General features: G+C 51.3%; 2 protein-coding genes across 2 annotated transcripts in view; one reads left to right on the top strand and one right to left on the bottom strand.

Annotated features, from left to right (window-relative positions):
• Window positions 1–19129, bottom strand: part of PLXDC1 (plexin domain containing 1) — a 71531-nt gene extending 52402 nt beyond the window's left edge. The window contains exons 1-2 of the mRNA XM_066255477.1: window positions 18924–19129; window positions 10698–10882 (exon numbers count right to left, since the gene is read on the bottom strand). Coding sequence (XP_066111574.1) covers window positions 10698–10882; window positions 18924–18999 — 261 coding nt within the window. The 5' untranslated portion in view covers window positions 19000–19129. The remainder of the gene's footprint in view (window positions 1–10697; window positions 10883–18923) is intronic.
• LOC136323613 (small ribosomal subunit protein uS10-like) lies at window positions 7604–8116 on the top strand. Its single transcript, XM_066255476.1, has one exon. The coding sequence runs from the start codon at window positions 7718–7720 to the stop codon at window positions 8075–8077; it is 360 nt and encodes a 119-aa protein (XP_066111573.1). The 5' UTR covers window positions 7604–7717; the 3' UTR covers window positions 8078–8116.
• Window positions 19130–19753: the final 624 nt, after the last annotated feature.

The raw sequence follows: 19753 nt of genomic DNA, 5'->3' as shown, positions 1-19753 counted from the left end.
CACAAGGCCTCCAAACAAGCCAGTCTGAACTGGAAGAAGCATTGTGGTGAGGTGGCCAGGCAGGGGCTCTGGGCAGAGGGACTGGACAGAGGGGATGGGAAGAGAAGATGGGCTGAGGGGGGTGAGCCTGAGAAGGCCTGGGACGGAGGCTGGGCAGAGGGGCTGACTTGAGAGCCGAGCAGGAGGGACCTGGCCAGGGGGGAGCCACAGCCAGAGGATGTGGAGGGACAGGGAAGGAGGATGGGCTGGGGGTCAAAGGGAATGGCCACTCCCCTGCCAGGACCTCAGCCTCTAGACATGGCCCAGAGCATGGACACAGACCAGGCTGCGATATGGAAAGACCATGGAAATATTGACCTGTTGAGACCCCAGAAAACATTCTGAGATAGATCAAATCCAGCTTGCTGAGACGTCTGCTTCCCCCACTCCCCTCTTGCCCAGCGCTTGGCCGCCGAGCTGTTATCTAGATTGGGTTTCCTTCAGCCAAAGAGACCCCAGCTCGCTGAAATGCTGACCAGAGATGCCAGAGAAGCAGGCATCTTCGGGCTTCTCTGCTGGGCTCCTGCAGGGGCTGGGTGGCCCACTGTCCAGGTCAGGAGGGGCACATAGCCGGGGGGCTGGGGGGGTGGGGAGATGTTGAGATCTGGCTGTGCTGACGGGGGGCGATCATCAGTGTCCCCCACTGAACACTGCTCAGTGCGAGGCCTAATGGGTTCAAGGCGAGGTAGGGAAGGGAACACAGGCCCCTCTAAGGATGCAGGCATGAGACCACCCGGATCACGGGTATGCACACACATGTGTATAAGCTCTGATGTTCTCTTATGTGTGTGGGAACCCGGAAGTCAGTAGAGTTGGGGTCACTGAATCCAACAACCCGCCCTGGGCACAACCTCTTGTCTTCAAAAAACCCTCTTTTAAGGCCTCTGGGGATGAACAAATCCTTACTTCCTTTTGTCCCTTCAAAGGAGGAGCTCCCACCATGTGCCAGGCACTGGCGACAGAGTGATAAAACAGTCTCGGGTCTCCTGGTGCTTCAGTTCCAGCGGGAGGACAGGCAATGTAAACAAATGAATAGAGAATTCAGTGCAGGACGGGATAACTGCTATGGAGAAAAATCATCTCTTTCCTCTGCCCCAGTCGCAGCCCTGCAGCTATTGGAAAATAGCCACGTCTCGAGCCTTCTCCATGCCAGGCAAACTACCCCCAATTCCTTCAACCACTCTGGATTCCTCTCAGACTCCGCAGCTGTGGTTAGGCTGAGAACTACCCCACAGGGTCCCCCGAGGCCCAGCCCTGGTCTCAGGGTTTCCGTGGGTTTCCATGAACACAGCTGGCTTTGCCACCTCCATCCTTGGCAGCCACTTCTCACTCCTGACTCATCCTCAGCCCACAGGCAGTGAGAAGCCCCAGTCTTTTCCTCCTGAACTGCTGCTAAGCCATATCTTTCCCACTTTACTTTATTTTATAATTTTTAAATTTTATTTTTATTGATTTTTAGAGAGAGAGGAAGGGAAAGAGAGAGAAAAAGATTGACTCATTGTGCCACCTACCCATGTGTTCATTGGTTGACTCTTGTAGACTGAACCGACAACCTTGGCATATTGGGATGACGCTCTAACCAACTGAGCTACCTGGTCAAGGCTCCTACCTTATTTTAAACTGAAGTACCAGGATTTATATTTATCCTGGTAGTTTCATTCGGCAGGAGTCCAACTATCATTCAACCTGCCAAGGAGGGCTTCAAGTCCTTGCCTTGACATCTGACCAGCTAAGACATCTTGACTTGACCCTCTTCCAGCTAAGGTAGAAGTCTGATCAGAAGTCTGAGCCTTCTAACTTCTGGGCAGAGCTGGGCATGTAGTCCCCCACACAGTCAGAGGGACCTTCTGCCAGGGTGGTCCTGCTCCTCCACGTGGACTCCTGATGTGTGGTTGCTGAGGGAGCCCCAGAGTGGTGCAAGCCTTGTGGTCAAGTACAGCCACGTGGTGCCCCCAGAGTAGTGCAAGCCTTGTGGTCAAGTACAGCCACGTGGTGCCCCCAGAGTAGTGCAAGCCTTGTGGTCAAGTACAGCCACGTGGTGCCCCCAGAGTAGTGCAAGCCTTGTGGTCAAGTACAGCCACGTGGTGCCCCCAGAGTAGTGCAAGCCTTGTGGTCAAGTACAGCCACGTGATGCCCCCAGAGTAGTGCAAGCCTTGTGGTCAAGTACAGCCACGTGGTGCCCCCAGAGTAGTGCAAGCCTTGTGGTCAAGTACAGCCACGTGGTGCCCCCAGAGTAGTGCAAGCCTTGTGGTCAAGTACAGCCACGTGGTGCCCCCAGAGTAGTGCAAGCCTTGTGGTCAAGTACAGCCACGTGGTGCCCCCAGAGTAGTGCAAGCCTTGTGGTCAAGTACAGCCACGTGGTGCCCCCAGAGTAGTGCAAGCCTTGTGGTCAAGTACAGCCACGTGGTGCCCCCAGAGTAGTGCAAGCCTTGTGGCCAAGTACAGCCACGTGGTGCCTGAGAAAGCCTCATGTTCTGGTGATCAATCTAGTGACCAATTTTGAAATTGGTTTGAAATGTTACATGTCAGCAGTTCCCACACCTAGATGACCAGGAGTATCATATGGGGGAGACTTTTAAAGAAACAAATTCCCGGGCTCCATCTGCAGAGTTTCTGAACCAGTCAGTCCAGGGTGGAGCCCAAGAATTCATGTTGTTTTTTTAACCTCTGAGGTTACTGACTCCATGCTGGCTCTTAGCGATCCTACTGCCCTTTCTGAACGCCCACAGACAATTGCTTCCAGAAGTCCACATCTCCGTGACTCTCTTTAGCAAGGTCTTTTCTGAACAGACAGGGACATGGCCCTCTGGCCACGGTCTCCGGCCCAAAGCAAGTATCAGTTCTGTAACTGATAGCCCAGCAAAGCTGGGGGATAGGAAAGGGTGAGCCTCCAGGTGTCCCCTTACTCAGGACACCTCTCCTGCCATGCCCTTCTACTCCATCGTCTCACCATGGGCCCTTGGTTCTGAAGGACGGAGAAGACAGGGCGGATGGGGCACAAGTGGGCTGCATGAGTGAGAGAGGTGGGGTCTACCTTAGTCTGGGATTAGGGTGAGGAGAGTGAGGCACTGACCTGGGTGCAAGATTTAAAAAAATTTTTTTAATTGACTTTTAGAGAGAGAAACAGGAAGGGAGAGGAGAGAGAGAGAGAGAGAAAAAACCACCCATTTGTTATTCTTCTTATTTATGCATTTATTGGCTGCTTCCTGTGCATGCCCTGACTGGAAGTCAAACCTGCAGCCTTGGTGCAAGGCAGTGGCTCTCAAACTTTTGAGGTCGGGGCGCATTTAAAACCCTACAAACAACTGTAGGCGCACTATGTACAAACTCCTGAGAAATATGTGATAACAATTAAGTCAGATATTAAAGAAATAAATATAAAGTCCAAGCGTGCTTTTATGGTAATTAAACAAAATAAATACGAGAAAATTAAATTTATTCTGACATTAGAAAACATTTTTATGTTACATTTTTTAAGTTATGTGTTTTAGAATTCGTAAAAAAGAGGGGTTAAAAATTTTTTTAAAAGTTATCTTTTTATATATCTAGATACATTCTTAGTAAGATTTAGTAAATTCAGCAGGTCCCAGTGCGAATGTGTTAAGTTTTTTCATTCTTGTGTTTATGAGAAACATGGGCCTGATGTGTCCTAGCGATTTCTTCAATGTTTGGGCATATATTAGAAAGGCAAACTCTCATTTCCTCATCAATACATTGAAGAATTCCTCTCTTTTTACTCTTAATTGTGTTGAGTGCAGAAAACCCCCACCATACATATCATCTTAGCTTTACACCAACAAAGGATAGAAGAAACTTGCCTCCAGTCTTTCCAGGGAACATGGGGGTAGTGTAGACAATCCAGCACCACAGCTTAACAGCCTTTTGCAACCTAATCAGGCAAGTGAGGTCAGGGGTTGGGCAGACTGTCAGCTTACAGCCAACTCCTCACACCTCTGTCCCCCAAAAATCTAAACTCCAAAAACCCTATTGATTTTTTGGTCCCCAACAGGCACATATTTCTCTGGAATACCATAGGGCACACCTGGAAATCTTCTAGGGCGCACCAGTGCACTCTGGCCCACACTTTGAGAACCACTGGTATAAAGGGACAACACCCTAACCAACTGAGCTATTTGGTCAGGGCCAGGTACAACATTTAAAGACCAACAAACTCAGTCATCAAGACAAAGAATATTGTTTAAAAATCAGAATTAATGCAAACAAACTTACAATGAAGAAAATATCAAAACTTCAAATAAAGACAGGATCGGTAACGGTGCGAAGCCATGCCAGAGCCTGAGATAAATGGAATAACCCGTCATAGAAACGATGCAGAGGAGAATGCGGAGCATTTATTTCCCCGCATCCTCCCTACCGGCCAAAGGCTGGTGCTGGCCCCTCTCCCTGCCCTGTTGCTACAGCTCCTGCCCAGCAGCCCTCCTGCAGAGGCAGTCACAGCTCCCGCTTTGGGCAGCCAGCCTCCCAGCCAAGCGTATCGGGTCTCCACGCTGCTGCTCTTCTCAAGGTGCTCCACCATCCCTGTCTTCCTTCCCCCTGCCCAACCTGTGGGAGCTGTTTCTGCATTGAACAACTGCCCCACTAAAAAACAGAAAGAGAGAGAGGGGAAAAAAAAGAAATGATGCAAAGAGCAAAGAAAGAAAGCAAGAATGTAGAGGGCAGGAAAAACAATATTTAAACATTTTAATTTTGCGTGTTTAGAGAGAGAAGATAGTACATCTATGGCCCAAGAACAGAAGCCTTTTATTATAAAAAGAGATATTCAGAACATAATAGAGTTCTTGGAAATTAAAAATATGATAGTAGGGGGAAATCAGCAACATTAAGAAAATAAGGTTGAAACCTGACCAGGCGGGGGCACAGTGGATGGAGCATTGGACTGGGATGCAGAGGACCCAGGTTCGAGACCCTGAGGTAGCCAGCTTGAGCGTGGGCTCATCCATCTGGTTTGAGCAGGGCTTACCAGCTTGGACCCAAGGTAGCTGGCTCGAGCAAGGGGTTACTAGGTCTGCTGTCGCCTCACGGTCAAGGCACATATGAGAAAGCAATCAATGAATAACTAAGGTGTCACAACGAAGAACTAATGATTAATGCTTCTCATCTCTCTCCGTTCCTGTCTGTCTGTCCCTATCTATCCCTCTCTCTGACTCTCTTTCTGTCTCTAAAAATAAAGAAAAGAAAATAAGGTTGAGAAACAACCACTGAATGGCCTTCCACAAACTCTTTCTATTTATTTATTTTATTTCAGAGAGGGGGGAGAGAGAGAGAGAGAAGGGGGGAGGAGCAGGAAGCATCAACTCCCATATGTGCCTTAACCAGGCAAGCCCAGGGTTTCAAACTGGTGACCTCAGCATTCCAGGTCGACACTTTATCCACTGCGCCACCACAGGTCAGGTCCCCCATAACAGAATGAAAATAAGGATAACAGAAAATAAACAGTTTCTAAAAGTTGGGGGAAAATAAGAAAGAAAAGAAGGCTGAGAAAATCTCCCAGAAAGTAGAACAATAAAAACATGCAAATTAACAAATAAACAACAAAAAATGCAAAAGGGGCCCTGGCAGGTTGACTCAGTGGTAGAGCATCAGCCCGGTGTGTGGATGTCCTGGGTTCAATTCCCAGTCAGAATTGAACTGGAGAAGCGACTATCTGCTTCTTCACCTCTCCCCCTCTCCTTTCTCTCTGTCTCTCTCTCTATACGTATATATCTCTCTCTCTTCTCCTCCCCTCCTGCAGCCATGGCTTGATTGGAACAAGTTAGGCCCGGGCACTGAGGATGGCTCCATGTCCTCCATCTCAGGCGCTAAAAAATGGCTCTGGTTGCAACAGAACAAGGACCCCAGATGGGCAGAGCATTGCCCCCTAGTGGGCTTGCTGGGTGGATCCTGGTCAGGCTGCATGCAGGAGTCTGTCTCTGCCTCTCCTCCCACTAAAAATAAATAAATAAGTAAATAAAATGCAAAAGGGTCAGAGGGACAACAGAAGAGAGAAGAAAGTTTGAAGATCATTCTCCAAAAAGGACATCAAATCAAGGGGAATTGTTGAAAGAAGAGAATATGCTAGGCAAAGACTGTCAAAGAAATAAAAGGGGAAGACTTTCCAGAACTGGTGACTATGTCCATAGGTTGAAACAGCCTATCGCGGCCCTGGCCGGTTGGTTCAGCCATAAAGCAATGACCCAGCATGCGGAAGTTCTAGGTTTGATTCCCAGTCAGAGCACATAGGAGAAGAGACCATCTGCTTCTCCACGCCTCCCTTTTCTCTCTCTCTCCTCTCACACGCTCTCTCTCTCTCTCTCATTCTCTCTCTCTTCCCCTTTTGTAGCCATGGCTCTAAAGCAGGGGTCGGGAACCTTTTTGGCTGAGAGATCCATGAATGCCACATATTTTAAAATGTAATTACGTGAGAGCCATACAACGACCCGTGTACCTAGGCATTATCCAGTAAAAATTTGGTGTTGTCCCGGAGGACAGCTGTGATTGGCTCCAGCCGCCTGCAACCATGAACATGAGCGATAGGAAATGAACGGATTGTAATACATGAGAATGTTTTATTTATTTTTTTTTTTTTGTATTTTCTTTTCTGAAGTTGGAAACGGGGAGGCAGTCAGACAGACTCCCGCATGCGCCTGACCAGGATCCACCCGGCATGCCCACCAGGGGGCAATGCTCTGCCCGTCTGGGGCATTGCTCTATTGCAACCAGGGCCATTCTAGTGCCTGAGGCAGAGGCCATGGAGCCATCCTCAGCGCCCGGGCCAACTTTGCTCCAAAGGAGCCTTGGCTGCAGGAGGGGAAGAGAGAGACAGAGAGGAAGGAGAAGGGGAGGGGTGGAGAAGCAGATGGGCGCTTCTCCTGTTGCCCTGGCCGGGAATCGAACCCAGGACCCCTGCACGCCAGGCCGATGCTCTACCACTGAGCCAACCAGCCAGGGCCTATATTTTTAACGTTATTATTTTTTTATTAAAAATTTATCTGTGAGCCAGATGCAACCATCAAAAGAGCCACGTCTGGCTCATGAACCATAGGTTCCCGACCCCTGCTCTAAAGGTTAGAGCAAGTTGGCCCTGGGTGCTGAGCATGGCTCCATGGCCTCCCCTCAGGTGCTATAATAGCTTGGTTGCCAAGCAATGGAGCAGTGGCTCCAGATGGGTAGAGCAACGCCCTGTAGGGGGCTTGCTGGGTGGATCCCAGTCAGGGCACATGCAGGAGTCTGTCTGTCTGCCTCCCTGCCTCTCACTTAATTAAAAAAGAAAAAGAAACAGCCCATCAAACAGCCTCACTCTCAGAGGTTACAGGGAACCCCCATGGTTTCTGAAGGTGGGGGTGGGGGAGAAACAGGTATATACAAAAATGGGGCATAATAATGATATCAAACCTCTCAACAGTGACATTGGAAGCCAGAAGACAATGGTGAGATGCCTGCAAAATGTCTGAAGGAAAACTATTTTTAATCTAGAATTCTATATTCGGCCAAACCATCAATCAGATGTGGGATAGAATAAAGGCATTTTCAGACATGCAAGCTTTCAAAAGAATTTTTTGCCTCTTTCAGGAAGACGCTGCTGCTGTTTAGCGACCTGCGTCGCTCCCGCTCCTGCTCCTGACTCACCGCTGTTCGCTCTCGCCGAGGAACAAGTCGGTCAGGAAGCCGCGCCGCAGCCATGGCTTTTAAAGATACCGGAAAGACACCCGTGGAACCGGAGGTGGCGATCCACCGAATTAGAATCACTCTAACCAGCCGCAACGTCAAGTCTCTGGAGAAGGTGTGTGCTGACTTGATCAGAGGTGCGAAGGAAAAGAATCTCAAAGTGAAAGGACCCGTGCGCATGCCTATCAAGACTCTGAGAATCACCACAAGAAAAACTCCCTGCGGGGAGGGTTCCAAGACTTGGGATCGGTTTCAGATGAGGATCCACAAACGTCTCATTGACCTGCACAGCCCTTCTGAGATTGTTAAACAGATTACTTCCATCAGTATTGAGCCGGGAGTTGAGGTTGAAGTCACCATTGCAGATGCTTAAATCAGCCTTTTTAATAAATTGACTATCAGTTGTTAAAAAAAAAAAAAAAGAATTTTTTGCTCCCATGTAAACTTTCTTAGGAAACTAAACAAACAAAGGGGAGAAGCAGGAAAGAGAAGACTTGGGGTCAGGAGAACAGGATGCTCAACACAGGAGAGAGACTAGGGGTTCCACATTGAAGAAGAGGTCCCAGGACGGCTGCGGGCAGGCAGGGAGACAGCCAATCCAGGTTGGAGCGGGACTATAAAAGAGAGGTTTCGGGCCCTGGCCGGTTGGCTCAGTGGTAGAGCGGCGGCCTGGCATGCAGGGGTCCCGGGTTCGATTCCCGGCCAGGGCACACAGGAAAAGCACCCATCTGCTTCTCCACTCCTCCCCCCTCCTTTCTCTCTGTCTCTCTCTTCCCCTCCCGCAGCCAAGGCTCCTTTGGAGCAAAGATGGCCCAGGCTCTGGGGATGGCTCCGTGGCCTCTGCCTCAGGCGCTAAAATGGCTCTGGGGCATCGCCCCCTGGTGGGTATGCCGGGTGGATCCCGGTAGGGCACATGTGGGAGTCTGTCTGACTGCCTCCCCATTTCCAACTTCAGAAAAATACAAAAAGAGAGAGAGAGAGAGAGAGAGAGAGAGAGGTTTCAGGGGACAGAGGAGAACTGACTGGTTTGACTACCCCCAAAATTGTATTTGAGGCTGTTGTTAAACAGCAAACTTCAGCTGAGCACATTTTAAAGCTCTTACTGCCTTTATTGAGCTTTTCATGAATCAGGCAGCATCTCATTTAGCAGATAAAAGGAAGTTTATAGCAAAGAGTGGATTGTTTGTGTCCAGGTCACCATCTTTCAGGGGATGACAGGGCCTATCAAGCAGATGACCTTACTAGAACCCACCAGGTAATTCCAGGCTGACTGGTTTAAGATTCCACTCCTGGGAGAGGTTGAAACTGTAATTAAATTGGGTAGTAAGTGTTGGTTTTTGTGCTGTGGGTTTAGCACAAGTGACTCCATTTTGGGCCTGTGGTCTCTTTTTTAACAAGGTCAGTGGATGTATAAGAACACATAGCTGTAGTAAGAAAACTAAGCAGGTGGAGGGGGACAAGGACCCAGTTAAAAAAAAAATCATATAAGAAAGTAAGCAATGCTATTCTCCTGCTGGGATTAGTGGCAAACAATATTTACATGATTATAATGACATAAAGCAGAGCATACGGAATTCACAAAAATATTGAGAGAGTAAAATGATGCTCTGGGGAGTATGTAAAAGGCAAATCTCCATCTACACCACAGGCAGTCAACAGATAATGTCTAAACAGATTAATCAAGAGGCAGCGGAATAAGCACATCACTTAGAAATATGGAGGTAGGGCCAGCAGGAATACCTGAGGCTGTGCCTCGGAGCAAGGGGCGGGGGTATGTGCTTCGTTTTCCAATTTTAGCATTATTTGACCTTTTTGACCATCTGTAAGCACTTCTTTGATATAAAGAGAAAGTTATGAAAACATAAATAAATACTAAGAAGCACTTCCTCTTGTTCCTTCTTGTTTCCTAGTTTTGAGGGTTATTTTCCTGTTTCATAGTTTTTTACCATCCTGAGAATCCCCCCCCCCCTTCACTCTCGGCCATAGGCACATACACACTCACGTGGACACACACGGACACACACCTCCTCATGACAGACGCAAAGAGCTCATGGAAACAGACACACAGGAAGGTGTACATAATCATCAAAGCCCTCAGACACGCTGCAGACACACTCCTGCTGACGGACACACACACACACACACACACACACTATTATAGATTCACCCGCACACATGCAGAGGCCTCCAGCCGGAGAGCCAGCCCAGACCCTGCGAGGACGACGATGAGGACGGCACTTCCTCCCGGCCTCGACCCCCTTGGCCCCCTGCAACACCCCCAGAACTGCCCCGGACACAGGATGGTCTCTCCCGGGGATTCGCCCTCATTGCGTCCTCCACTCAGAGTCCCCTGCCATGAGTCTGAGCAGCCTGAGCGGCGGCAGCCGTGAACCCTTTGGGGACACACAGTCTACAGATGGCACAGAAATGAGGTGGGGCTCGCAGGGGAGGAGGTGGCAGCGGGTGTGGAGGATAAATGGTGACGGATGAGGACTTGACTTGGGGGGCTGAGCACACAATGCGGTGTACAGAGACGTGCTGTAGAATTGGGCACCTGAACTCTGTATAACTATGTTAGCTAGGGTCACCCTAATAAATTCAATTTAAAAAATAAAAAATAAATGAGGTGGGGGAAGGGCCAGAGCTGGCAGCTGGATGTGACTAAGAATGCCACCTTCATTCAGCTTTTAGTGGAGTCCCTAAGCAGTGGACGAATCCAGTGTCAGGAACCCTGTAGACATGCTGAGCATCCTTAAGCAAATCCTTTACCTTTCTGGTTAACAAAGAGGTAGGTAACTTATGACGCTCTTGAGATGCCAAGATTTAATGACCCAGGCGGGGCTCTGCTTCCATCTCTTCTAGACCCCTGTTTCCACACTGACTTCCAGGGCCAGTAACAAAGGGTATGTGATTTGCATGTCTGACACGTGTACATGGGCCCATGGCGGGCCTCCCACCACTCCCCTCTCCCTCCATGTCCTTTCAGCACTCACCACCACCCTGGTCCTGTTATCCGGCAGTGTGTCAATGGCCAGGGTGCCCCCACCCAGGTCCTGGCTCAGCTGGGTCCTGTCTGGCTCCGGCTCCGACCTCTGCCCAGGGCTTTCTCGGGCTCTCCGATTCCAGCCCTGCACGGTCCCCTTGGCAGCCCATCCGGAGCCTCGGCCTGCATCTTGACCTGAGAGAAGGGGACAGAAAGCTGAGTCCTAGGAGTCCAGTGTGAAGGTCCGAGAGGGGAACCAGCCCACTTACTCTGCAAAGACTCCAACCCCATGTCATCACTGCCTTTGGGGACACTGACTACCAGGGAATGCAATACCGTCGTAAACTGAGAGACATGTACCCAGCTCCACTCCACCTCGCACATACGACACTTTTAGTCCTCACCCCATCCCTCCACAGTAGATAGGACGCTCTCCACTTCACAGACAGGAAGCAGTGGCTCACAGAGGTTAAAGGTCGCATGGCAGGTTAGGAATGGAGGTAAGTTTCAAACCCAGGTAGATGTGCCTCCAAAGAGGTGATTATTCTTCACCTCAGCTGCACACCGGAATCATCCAGGGAGCTTTAAGAACTCCCAATGTCTGGGTCCCACCCCAGGGACTCTGATGTAGTGTAGCCCACGGTGTAGCCTAAGTATTAGGATTCTTAAACGATTCCCAGGGGAGTTATTAAGAAACCCTGGACCCAACACTGCAGACAAGGGTGAGAACCACTCCTCTGGCACCTCCCAAACTAGTTCCTTATTTCTCTGCCAGAAATGGTACATAATCTCACCTTCCCGACAGACTCTAGAGACTAGAAGCCAGAGAACAGAATTCTTTTAGTTCAGGGCTTCTCAACCTTGGGACTATTGACATTTTGGACTGGATAATTCTTTGTTGGGGCGCAGTTCCCGAGCATTGTAACATGTTTACCAGCATCCCTGGCCTCTACACACTAGATGCCACTTCCTCCCAGGATGTGACAGTGAAAGAAGTCTCTACAGTAGGGGCCACTGTTTAATCCTATCACCGCCTTCCGGCACCTTGGGCAAGTCACTTTCCTCATAAAATAAGGAGTGTAGACACCGCCAAGTACGGCAAATAACTTTCAGCTCAAAACCCATCTCCAACCAGTTAGTGACAGTCAGGAGCACTCTAATTAAGCAGACTTCTGAGGCTCCATTTCTGTTTAGCAGAAAAGATTGCTATGATTGATTAGCAATGTCTGCCATGGCACAGGATTAGAAGGTGGTGGCACACAGGCCATTTAGCAGCTATTCCTAGACTAGATGTTCTCTTCTGTTCTATCATTAAATTTATTCTATATGACACATAAACCAAGCTTGTCCATTTCAGAAAGATGTGTGCCCTCAAAGATGTATCTTATTGTCACTCCAATTGCCACACCTACTGGGGATGTGTATATGGGACACAGATCACCAGACAGTTGGATCTGATAGTCCCTGTGATCTTCATCAATTTCAGGCCCCACCCACTCATGACCCTTCATGACCCCTGCCTGTCCCCGCCCACTCCCCAGAGCTCCTGGATGTAGTCCTCTTTCCTAGGGCATCCAATGGTGTTGTAACTATGTCACCCTGTTGCCCCCAGGACTATCCCACCTTCTGCAAATGTGTGTCCTCAGTGCCTAGCAAACAGTAGGTGCTCAATCACTGCATAATTAAGCACACAATACTGGAGGTAATTACTGGAGAGCCAGCAAGCACAGAGGTTGAGACAAGGTTTGGCCAGGACCAGGCCTGGGGCTGGGGCCAGGACTCTTTGCTGTCAGGCTCTGGTTTGTCATTAGACATTTTATCCAATTAAGTCATTCTTGGCTGCTGGCGCCTGCTGGACCCTTGCCGGACCCCTCTCATTTCTCTGCCCCTAATCGCAACCAGATGCTCTGGAGAAGATGGGAGAGGAGCGGTCTCCAGACCCCTTCCCCTAGATGCCCACTAGCTGAGATGGACCTGAGCCCAGTGCTGGGAAGACAGCCTGCTTTTGGTCCATACCCCAAGCCAGGCTGCCTTACACTTCTCGGGTGAGGCCCACAGCTGCCTCTGGAAATAGGACTGTTTGTGCTGGGCTGGTCTGCCCGCCTCCCCAGGTCCTCCTGCAAGCAGCCCTCGGGCCTGAGCAGGAGCCAGGACAGGAAAGGAACATGCGCAGAGCAAGCGGAGGAGCTCGGCGGCCGGGACAGGGTGTGCAACTGAGTCCTACAACTGAGTGTGCTGGGTTGATGGGGGCCAAGGTCTGGGGAGAGGGCAGGGAGGGGTGTCTGGCCAGAGGTGGGGTTGTACCCACAAGCTGTTCGACCTTGAACTCCTCAGTTTACTTCTCTAAGCCTCAGTTTTTTCATCACTAAAATGGGTACAATAATCACATCCATGGCATAGGCTGCTATGAGCCTCAGATGAGAAACAGAAATGAGAAGGCTTTATAAATAGAGGGCCCAGAGCCAGGGCCAGAAGCAGAGTCCTTGAGAAGGGTAAAGCAAAGGACAGAGGAGTCTGCCCAGTCCTAGCCTAGCCCTGAATCTTGCCCTCCCAAACCACACTCCATCTCCCTGCCACCCTCCCCCGCCCAGCTGGCTAGGACAGGACATCACTCAGCCTGTGGCGGGAGCCAACACAGCTGGTTGCTCACGTGTGTGGGTGCAAGGGCTCACGTGCCTGTGCAAACACACACGTGCACCCCTGCACACACAGACACTTGCCTAACGGCCCTGGCATCCTCCCCGTGTGCTCATGCATGTGTTGCACACCTATCCAAACCTCTGCTGCTCCTTGCTCTACCTTCTGCCTTGTACTGGAGAGCCCTCGCATGTGAGTGAGGGCAGGAAGCTCCCAGAACACAATGTTCATCCACTCATTCACTCATGACCCTGAGTAGCACACGGTCTAGTGGGATGCCACAGTAGTAACAGTAATTTAAATAAGAGCTAAGTTTTAGAGAAATGCTTATTCAGTGTCGGCACTATTTCAAGTGTTTTAAACATATGGACTCATTTAATCCCCCCAATAACCCTATGAGAGAGGTCTAGTTTTAGACCTATTTTATAAATTTGGGAACCAAGGCACAAAGATGTTAAGAAATAAATGTCCCATGGTCACCCAACTAGTCCGTGGCAGAATTTGCACTCAGGCAGGCTGGCTCCAGGGTCTGCTCAGACCACAGAAAGTGCAGCAAGATGTGCCCAGCAACCCCAGGCTGTTTCCTAAGGGGCAGGGGCAGCCCCGGGGCAGGACTGGAATGCGGCCTGGGTTCCTGGATGCCGTGCTCTGAGAACCACTGGACCTGAACCTGGGAGCTGTCCTGGGAGACTGTGTCCCCTGTCTCGCCAGGGACAACCTAGTGGTAGTGCCCCAACCCCCTTCACATGCCACTGCCCTGCTCCAGAGCAAGAAGCAACGGGCTGATGTCATGACACCAGGTTCTGCCACCGCAGTGCCTGGCCCAAGCTGCCCTCCTCTCACCCATCACCCAAGCTTGCCTTCCCAGCCCATGACCGCCACTCAGTCCAGTAGCCACTTCAGCCTCCACCTTTAATGCCCTTCAGCTAAGCTTCCCACACGCCCGCCAGAGCATAGGACAAACTTGATTCCAGCCTTCTCATGCGTCCCACTGGCCACAGCCCTCCAGCTGAAGACTCAGCATCTCTACCCAGCATTCGGGGCCCCTTATGACTGGGTTTCTGCTCTCCCCTCCAGCCTCCTGCCTCCCTAACGCCCTCTCCAGGACCCAGCCCTGCTCTCTCTGGCCACAAGGCTTCACACATGCTGTTTCTCAGCCAGGATCACTCTGCTCCGTAAATAAACCTTTCTCCCCATGAGCTCTTGCTCATCTCCAAGTCTCACGAGATGTCACTTCTTCCCAGAGCATCCCTGACATCTCTCCCCCTTGCTCTAAATGCTACATGTGCCACCCAGGCCTGATCCCAACATATTAGGCTCCAAGTGCCTGACCCAGAGCAAAGGCTCAGTAAGCTCACACGGGTGACAGACTGAAAGGAAGAAGAAGGGAGGGAGAGAAAGAGGAAGGAAAGGAGAAAGGGAGGAGAAGAAGGAAGGAGGGAGAGAGAGAAAGAGGAAGAAAGGGAGAAAGGGAAGTAGAGGAGGAAGAATCTCTAAATGCCCTGAGTACCTGAGATCCACAGGGCTGAGAAGACCCTTCCCTTGTCTTCTGGAGACCCTTGCTATAATGCCACAGCAATAACAGAGCACAGGTTTGGAATTAGACAAGCTCGAGACCGCAGCCTGAACTTACTACTTACTGACACTGGACAAATTGCAAAATCTCTCTCAGCTTTGGATCCCCCATCTGTAAAACGGGGATGTTAAAACCTACACCCGGAGGGCCGTGTTGAGTCTTGAACAAAATAATGTACACAAAGCACCCAGCAGGACCCAGCCTTTCCTGAGTTCCACGTGAGGACTGACTTTTCAAAGGGCTTGGGAAAGGCTCCAGACACAACTGAAATCCTGCCTCCTAGTGACAAAGCCCCCCACTGTATCCTCTCTGCTCTTGCTGGTAGGAAGGTCCCACTGAGGACCCTCACCTGGGGAGAGGGAAAAAACACAAGGAATTGGCAGGAAAGGACCACCAAGTAGGTCCGAGGAAGAGACCGTGTTGGCTGCTGGGGTGACAACCGTGATCAGGCAGACACATCCTTATGCCTATGAAGATTCTGGTTGAATAAGACATAGTCAAAATTAATAATACAGCAAATAAGACTCTGTGAGATGGTGACTCGTGCTGTGAGGAAAAGAAAGCAGACCAAAGGGTTAGAGATTGTTGCTACTCTGGACAGAGCCACCAGGGTGGGGCTCTCTGAGGAGGGAGCCCTCCAGTTGACTGACACCTGGATGACAAGTTAGCTAGTTACCTGAAGGTCAGAAGGAGGAAGCCTGAGGGTGTTGAGGGATAGAATGGGGACAGCAAGACAGGTGTGACAGAGGCTGTCTCATGGCCACATTGAGAAGTTTGGATTTTAGCCTTGGTTTGTTCGGAAGTCACTAGTGGCAAAGGGGAGGATGGAAGCAGAATGCTGGCTATGGGGACCCCAGATCATCCGGTCCAAATCCCATTTTATAGAAGGGGAAACCACGGCTCAGAGAGAAGAGGGAGTTCCCAGGGTCACCAGGGGTTGGTGCTGGACCTGGGCTCCCGACTCCCAGGCCAGGGAGCCACCTCCTACTGCCTCTTCCTTCTATGTCTGTTTTTAGACACCTCTGGTTCTACCTGGGCCATAGGCCATACCTTCAAAGTCCCCTGCTCCCACAGGCACCCCAAGGCCACCTTCCTGTCTGTCCATCTGTCTGTCTGCCAGCCTCTCCTGGTCTCCCCCTCCCCCTGACTATGTCTTTGGGTTGCTCGTCTTCTTTCTCCTGCTCCCGTTCTAATGATGGATGAAACTTCAAGGCTCTACCAAGCAAGCCAATCCATCAAAAGGGACAGGAGACGTACAGATGTAGACGGGAACACAACAGCTCCATCTCTGTGTCCCAGATTTAAGTTTCCTGCTGTGACCTTTGACCAACTTCACTGTCCTGAGCAAATATTTCAAACTTTCTAGTGCATGATTCTCTCTGTTCCTTAAAGTAGCATAAATACTTCTTTTAGTAACAGCCAGAATGGCATGACATCTGAGATAAATATCAAACTGGTGATAATATGGATTATAAACAATTGTCTATCATAAGACCACCGGGAGATATGGCCCCTGGAACTCTGCATTCTTTGTCCCTTTGTCCTGTCAGTCATTAGTAGCCACATTATACTATTTAAGAAGCACTGCAACAGGGGTCTGTTAGCAGGGAATAGTTTGTGCAAAACGTCTGTCCGCTCAGGCCTAACCTTCCCGTAAGTAAATTAACATAAATTCTCTTATACTCTATGAAGTTGCCGGCTTCGTCTTTCAGTCTGAAGGCATCTTCTTATTATGGTTCAGATCTAGTCCCAGCTGCCCTTTCACTAGTTGCAAGAGCTCCACCACCTATCAGAGCTGAGCAGTTCCTCCTTAGTGGCCCTCCCCTAGAATGTCCCACCCCATCACTGTTCTCTCCCAAAGACATCCCCCTGCCTCCACGCAGCCCCTCTGTTCTATCTGGCCCGGCCTTGTGAAAAATGCACTAAACTGAGAGCCAACAGCTTCCCTCTCTGGCTTCCTAAAGCTTCCTTAGGTGTGGCCAGGCTCTCTTGCTGCAGAGAAAGTCCGTTTTTTCAGGCTGCCTCTCTGTCAAAGCCAAGAAGACAGAGCATCCTCTACTTAGAGATGTAATTCAAGTCTCTACTTGCCCTGCTCTTCCTGGCCTCCCCAGGTGTCTACGATCTCAATCCAACTCTGAAGAGGCAGCCTTCAGCCAGGCCTGGGTCCGGCCACCGACTCCCAACGCCATGGTTCTTCCAATTCTGTAGAGGTTCAGAGCCCTCCCTCATCAACTCAGTCATATCCTGAGTTCAGAAGATCCCACCAGATTGCTGCTGCAAAGGACCTAAAGAATCAACCTGGGCCCGCCCTGTGGTGGCACAGTGGACAAAGCATCGCTCTGGAATGCTGAGGTTGCCGGTTCGAAACCCTGGGCTTGCCTGGTCAAAGCACATATGGAAGTTGATGCCTCCTCCCCTCTTTCTCTCTCTCCTTCTCTCTCTCTCTCTCTCTCTCTCTCTCTCTTGCCCTCTGTCCTTTCTCTCTAAAAATGAATAAATAAAAATCTAAAAAATAATTTAAAAGAAGACAAAAAAGAATTGGCCTGTCCAACTTCTTCCTTTTTACATATATCTTTGAATTATCAATCCCCCATAACAAATCAGAAAAGACAATCATAAAAAAAGAAAAAAGATCTCTCATAAGCCCACCACCAAGAGTCAAACAAAGAGTTTGCTCCCAGCCTCATGTATAATGAGGCAACAGGCCCAGAGAGGGAAAATAACTTGCTCAAGGTCACACAGCAAGTGAGATGCTGGGAATAGAAGCCAAGTCTCCGGCCACTCTCTGTGTGGTCTCCCTGCAAACTGGTGGTTCTGCATCCGCAGCCTATTGCCACATCAGCTTCCACTGCTCTCTGCCCACAGCTCTACCGTCACCTGTCCCTACCCTTCTTCTCAACAGGGACCCACTCCTGTCTCAGCTACATTCAGGGACCATTAGAGTCAAGAATGTGGTCACTGATGCTGTGCTTGATGCTAGCATACCCCTGAGAACTAGCAGCCCAACTACAACATCCCCCTACACACACACACACACACACACACAGCTGTCCCATCTGAGGAATACCTATGCCAGTGAGGCATAGAGCTCTATCATCCCAATGCAGTCTGTCAAGAGGCCTGACTGCAAATTGCCCACCTCCCCAAACTCAGAGAAGACCTGGGTGTATGAGGAGAATGTAAAATTACCTGTCGAAAAATGATTCTTTTATAACATGAGAGACTCAAGGTAGATCTCAGAAAGGACTTCCAGGTGGGAGATATGGTTGCAGAAAACTAGTGTAGGGGGAAAAGAGTGTGCACATGGAAGCCCCCATCCACCCCCAAACTAGAACCAGAGTAGCTAAAGGTCAAAGGCCACAGAGCAGAGCAAAGCAAGAGTGACAGGAGGACCCTGGAGACTGCGGGATGGGGGAGCAGCAAGTTGCTTCTTACTGGGCCCAGGATCACTCTCCAGGTACCAGACAGGAAGAAGAATGCTTCAGTTCAGGCCACCGCTGCGCTTCCTCTGGGGAGATGCTGGGTCTCCACCATCCCCCTGGGCCGATTTGCTCCCACCCAGCCCCCAAATCCGATGCAGACCCAGCCTGGGTCAGCCTGGGGATGGGGGTAGGAAAGAGAAAGAGAAGGCAAAGCTTGGCAGACACCCCATCTAATAAGAATTCAGCCTTGCCTCGTGTGGTCAGCGGTCCCTATCACTCTCCCAGTGTCCCCTCTGGGACCACAGCCCACTGCCTTCTGCCTTACGGAGCCCCTTCTACAGGGCTACCTCCAGCGTCCTTTCGGGAGAACAATTTATGACGCCTCCACCCCTACTCCCACACCCTATGTGTTTAGGAAAGTGGGGTCCCTGTCCACCTGCCACAGCCCACAGGGCTCCTGGCCCCCCGCGGACAATACCCTCAGTCCACTCGCTCACCCAGCCCCGACATCACCAGCCTGCAGGTCCCTGCCCAAGCCCACGCCTGCCTGGCTGCCCCCTCCCCGCCCCCGGCCCAGCCGGCCAACTCCGGCCAGTCCTACCTGCTCCGGGCTGGGGGCTCAGCGCCCGGGCAGCCTCCCTGAGCACCAGCACCACGAGCCAGAGCTCTCTCCGCATGGTGGGCGCCAGGACCCGCCCCCGGCCCGGGTTCGGCGGTTCGGTCCCCGAGGCTAGCGGGCGGCGGGGTGGGTGGCGAGGCGGCGCGGAGCACGGGGCCCGACGAGGCGGCAGGAGCGGCGAGCGCGCGAGCCGGGGAGCGAGCAGAGCGGCGGCGGCCGGGAGCCCGGAGCGGGGAGCGGGGAGCGGGGAGCGGGAGGGGGCGGGGCGCGGCGGGGGGCGCGGCGCCTCCCGAGCTGTCCCCGGTCTTTCCCGGCCCTCCTCGCCCCCCCCCCCGGCGCTCCCCGAGAGCTCCCGCGGCCGCTCCCAGACGGGGGCGAGGGGTCAGGGGAGGGGACGGAGTAGGGGGACAGGGCGGGAGACCCTGGGACTGAGAGAACCCCCGACGAGCATCAGCTGCCCCCGCAACATCGCATTTTAGTTCCCGACTCCCTTCCCTTCCTCCACTCCTCTGGGGAAGGCAGCAGGAAGAAGATTTGGGGGACCAGACCCCAGGAAAGCACAGGCGACCTTTCCTCGGGCCCTAGGCTCCTGCCATCCCACCCCAGTCCCCAGCTCCACCAGCTTTCCCGACTTTCTGGGCTGTTGCTCGGAGTTTAGTGGATGTCCACCCCACCCTGGGAATCTCCCTTTGCAGCAAAGACCCCCAGCTCCTCTCCCCAGCAGCTGCCTGAATTCCACCCCCCAGGGCCCCTCTCCATTTAGCATGCAACCCCCCATTTCCAGCACCATGTTGACCCCCAGCACTGAAAAC

Source organism: Saccopteryx bilineata, chromosome 2 (genome assembly GCF_036850765.1).
Source record: "Saccopteryx bilineata isolate mSacBil1 chromosome 2, mSacBil1_pri_phased_curated, whole genome shotgun sequence".
In the NCBI taxonomy this organism is placed as follows: Eukaryota; Metazoa; Chordata; class Mammalia; order Chiroptera; family Emballonuridae; genus Saccopteryx; species Saccopteryx bilineata.
Note: the sequence above shows the minus strand (reverse complement) of the source record. Positions and strands in the feature narration are given on the sequence as shown.

Bases quoted from the DNA above. Each gene is read 5' to 3' on its own strand.
- LOC136323613 (XM_066255476.1), top strand. From the start codon at position 7,718: ATGGCTTTTAAAGATACCGGAAAGACACCCGTGGAACCGGAGGTGGCG.